General features: G+C 40.8%; 1 protein-coding gene across 8 annotated transcripts in view; it reads left to right on the top strand.

Annotated features, from left to right (window-relative positions):
* LOC106878079 (uncharacterized) overlaps nt 1–5,000 on the top strand; it is a 498,193-nt gene that overhangs the window by 25,589 nt on the left and 467,604 nt on the right. For 2 of the 8 annotated variants that reach the window (XR_016243205.1, XM_089357857.1), the window contains exon 2: nt 3,164–3,299. The exons of the other annotated variants lie outside the window; for them this stretch is intronic. Coding sequence is in view for 1 of the 2 variants with exons in the window: in XM_089357857.1 (XP_089213983.1) it covers nt 3,164–3,299 (136 nt within the window). In the remaining variant the exon portion in view is untranslated. The remainder of the gene's footprint in view (nt 1–3,163; nt 3,300–5,000) is intronic. 8 annotated transcript variants of the gene reach the window in all.

Here is a 5,000-nt window from a genome sequence, read left to right as displayed (position 1 = left end):
CGGCGGTGCTCCAGCATGGCCGCAGTCAAATGACTAAAACAAATGTATGTGTGTGTGTGTGTGTAGAGAGAGAGAGAGAGAGAGAGAGACATAACTATATATACATGCATACATATTTGTGTGTATATTTGTGTATATGTTTATATTTGTATACTCACACATACGCCTCCGCATGCATATTTAATGCGATGAATGCATACCATTGTGGGTTTGAATCAATACACCCTTCCCACTTGGCATGCTTGAGTGTGTTGTGTGTGCGAATGTGTGTGTGTGTTTGTGTGTGTGTGTGTTTGTGTGTGATTTTCTACTCTTTTTTCCGTGTTTCCGTGAGTTATCTTAAATGAAAGTGGTGTCCATGGTATGATGGTATGGACGGCTGGTATGGCGAACTGCGTGAATATATCCAATCATATATATACGTGACTCTACTGATGATAGCTTTTAGTTCAAAATGTTAGCACTGTGCTAATTCGCTTTGTATCTCACATATGCACATATATGTATGCGTGCAGCTATGCATATATGTATCTTTACTCTTTTTAATTATTTCAGTCATTTGACTGCGGCCATGCTGGAGCACCGATTTTAGTCGAGTAAATCGACCCCAGAACTTATTCTTTGAATGCCTAGTACTTATTCTATCAGCCTCTTTTGCCGAACCGCTTAGTTACGGGGACGTAAACACACCAGTATCGATGTAAACACACGATGTTGGGGGGGGGGGGGGGAACACACACACACACACACACACACACACATATACGACGGGTTTCTTTCAGTTTCCGTCTACCATATCTAATCACAAGGCTTTGGTTGGCCCGAGGCTATAGTAGAAGACACTTGCCCAAGGTGCCACGCAGTGGGACTGAATTCGGAACCATGTGGTTGGTAAGCAAGCGACTTACCACACAGCCGCTCCTGCGCCTATTATGTGTGTGTGTGTGTATATATGTATTGATGAATGGATGGATGGTTTTGTTTGCTTTAATGAGGAATGTAAAGTTACACATAAAACAATTTAACATTTTGCTGAAGCATCAGTCAATAATTTGGGGGGAAAAACATATCCGTTTGTCTGTCAATCTATCTATCTATCTATCTATCTATCTATCTATCTATCTATCTATCTATCTATCTATCTATCCATCTTTCTAGGTAATTACGTAACGCCTCTTGTTTTGGCATTCGACAATTGATTTGTTTGTGTGTGTGTGTGTGTGTGTGTGTGTGTAGTTATTTTCGAAAATGCTGCTGGTTTCAGTAGTTATGTTGTGGCCATGCTGGTGTATCGCTTTACTTAATTACTCGAATGTGCTTGTGTTTGACCTCCCTCACCGCTTGACAACCGGTGTTGGTTTGTTTATGTCCTCGTAACTTAGCGGTTAACCAAAAAAAATTTCGCCAGAATAAATGCCAGACTTAAAAACAGATACTGGGTGGGGAGGGGTGCTGGCGATTGGTCTCGACTAAACCTATCGAAGCCGTGTCCCCGTATTGGCCGCAATCCAATACCTGAAACACGTAAAAAAGTTAAAATACATAAATTCACCTCGAAACCCAAATTCCATGCGCCTTGTGTGTGTGGGAGAGAGAGGGGGGGGGGTCTTTATGTGTTGTTTGCAGAGACTAGGAGGAAAAGGCAGTCCGCATGGTTTTTGCAGGCTGGGGAGATTTCATGCTGCTAAGATTTTGTTTAAACGGGTTGCAAATCGGCGTCAACAGGAAAGACATCACCAGGCGGTTGGTGCATCGGATACAATACCTAGCACTGTTCGTTCCGGATCTCTACTCCCTGAGTTCAAATCACACAGAGGTCAATTTTTTTCTGTCTTTCTTTCACTCATTCTTTCTTTGCTTTTTTCTTCTTTTCTTCCTTTCCTTCTTTCTTTTTTTTCTTCCTTTCACCCATTATTTCTATTTTTCTTCCTTTCACTCATTCTTCCTTCCTTCCTTTCTTTCTTTCTTCCTTTCTTTCACTCATTCTTTTTTTTATCTTCTTTCCTTTCTTTCTGTTTTTCTCTTGTGTTCCTTTCCTTCCTTCTTTTCTCCTTTTTCTTTCTTTCCTTCTCATTCGATCAACAAAGTGCCAGCCCAGTACCGGATCGATTCTGCTCCCCCCTGTCTTTTCAGATCTCGAGTGGGGTGGACTGTGGCAGGTTCAATATGTCCAAACCTAGCCCTACATCTGGTGAGTTGCAGGGAGCACGAACATGTCTTTATAATCATATGAAGACTTTAGGGCATAGAATGTAAAGATAAAACTTGATACACACACACACACACACATTCGTAATAGCTGTGACTCGAACACACCACAATTACCACCGCCACCACCGTTTCCTTCCCCCTCGCATCATTATCTGCATCTGCATCACCACCACCACCACCACCACCACCACTGCCATTATCTTCCTCTCTTTTTTCCTTCTCTTTCTCGGCATCATCTACATGACCCACTGCCATCACCACCATCACTAACACCACCATCATGATACACAGGAGATTCAACATGTGCACTCGATCTGCTAGATGTAGCGGTCGAATGTCCGTGAAGCCATATCCTACCTTCTTCATTAAGGAAATTATTGATCATGTAATCTAGTATTGGATATATATATATATGTATGTATGTATGTATGTATGTGTGTGTGTGTGTGTGTAAATAAACATAGTGGATGGTCATGGATGTGTTGTCTTTATTCATATGACTAGTGAATGAGAGCTGACCTAGGGTTAAATAAGAGTAGCAGTAAATGCAGTAATTATAAGTAAGCACAACCTCCACCACCACCACCACCACCACCACCACCAGCACAATCACCACACCACTATTAGAACCAGCACCACCACCACTTCCTCCAACACCACTATTGCATACACAGTCAGTATCACTTACACTAGTGCTTCTGAAACTATCTGATGTGGCGTACCGGTAGTTTTTTTTTCCCCCAATGTTCCAAGGACTGGTAATATTTCTTAGTAATATTAATTTATACCGGAAACAATATATATAATGAATATAATAAAAGCTGACATTTTTTTTATATCTTCTATTTATTTTGTAAACAAATAATACAATATTACCTTAGCATTTCATAAGCATTTTATAAGCATTTCATAATGTTTCTTTCTTTTCTGGAAACTTGTCGCGTACTGGCAGCTGATGGCTCGTGGACAGGCACCGGTCCGAGGACCACCACTTTGACTTACACAACTACCCCTATCTCACCAACATCGTTACCACCATCACATGTACTCCAAACACAATTGATATTGATTTCAAATTTTGGCACAAGGTCAGTAGATTCAGGGGATTACATCAACCCAAGTATTCAACTGGTACTAATTTTATCAACCCCGAAAGGGCTAGCAACTTACCACCACCACAACCACCACAACCATTACAAGTACCCCACCACAACCATTACAAGTACCCCACCACAACCACACAAATACTATCCCATCACTACCACTACCACCATTACAAATAACACCATCAGTACCTACCCACCCACTTATTTATTTATGTGCCCTTTTAAACCCTAGCCAGGCTCATGGGCCCGGTTTCCCGGTTTTATAGCGTACGTGTTCCTCCTAGCTGGATGGGATGCCAGTCCATTGCAGCATTACTCAAGAAACAGGAAGAAAGAGTGAGTGAAAATTGGGGCAAAAGAGTACAACAGGGATCACCACCCCTGTCGGAGCCTCGTGGAGCTTTAGGTGTTTTCACTCAATAAACACACACAACGTCCAGTCTGGGAATCGAAACCACGATCCTCCAACTGCGAGTCCGCTGCCCTAACCACTGAGCCATTGTGCCTTCACAAAGTACCAGTTATGCACTAGTACCCACCCATTACAACTACCAATATTACTACAACCACCACCACCACTACTACCAATAACACCACAACCACCGCCACCACAAATACACCACTACATATACCCCACCGCCACTACCAAACAAATACCACCCTAACACTTGCACTACCGTCCCTACCATTACCACCACCAACAACAACAGCTCCACCAAGTCCACCACAAATAACACCTGTACCACCAACATAACCGATAACCTCCTACAACCCCCATCACCACATGTTTATGAAACGAAATGCCACCATTGTCAAAACAACTGCCAAAAGTACTCACACATATAAGGCGCAACTGCACAATCCTCTTCACTGCTGCACCAAATAGTGCATACATGCTCAAATGCATTTGTAAAGCCATTACACCAACCAGCTGCTGTATAGTGTATTCAGTTATTCTTTTACTGCATGCGTAGGTGGTGGCATTTTACTAGTCTAGTAGCTACCTTTTGCCGTGGAGTTTTATAACTGCATTTATATGTTGCCTGCGTGTGTGTATATATATGCGTGTGTGTGTATATGGCTAAGTGTCAGCAAGATTGCATACATCTATGTGTAAAAATATATCATCATTGTCATCATTTAACGTCGACTTTCCATGCTGTCATGGACTGGTCTGTTTGACAGGAGCTGGCTAGGTAGAATACTGCACCATACTACAGTGTCTGTTTTGGCATGGTTTTTTTTTTTATGGCCGGATGCCCTTCATAAGGCCAACTACCCTGCAGAGTGGACTGAGTGCTTTATGTATGTGTGTGTGTGGATGTAAACATGTGTGTGCATATATATGTGTATGTGTATATGTATATACATGTGTGTGTTTATATATATATATATATATATATATATATGTATATATATATATATATATATATATATATATACTGTTTTTCTCTGTTATATTGGTGCGCTACGGTGGATTATTTAAGACTTGGCTCTTATTTCTAGCAGGAAGATGATCATTAAGCATCATTACGATATATATATATATATATATATATATATATATATATATATATATATATATATATATATATATGAAGTATAACAAAGGAATTAATAATCCAGGTTGACATCCCTTTGAAGGATTTCAGTCCTCGCCTCTTTTATATATATATATATATA

This window comes from Octopus bimaculoides, chromosome 9 (assembly GCF_046866305.1).
Source record: "Octopus bimaculoides isolate indiv1 chromosome 9, ASM4686630v1, whole genome shotgun sequence".
In the NCBI taxonomy this organism is placed as follows: domain Eukaryota; kingdom Metazoa; phylum Mollusca; class Cephalopoda; order Octopoda; family Octopodidae; genus Octopus; species Octopus bimaculoides.
The sequence above is the reverse complement of the archived record's forward strand: the minus strand, read 5'-3'. Positions and strand labels throughout refer to the sequence as shown.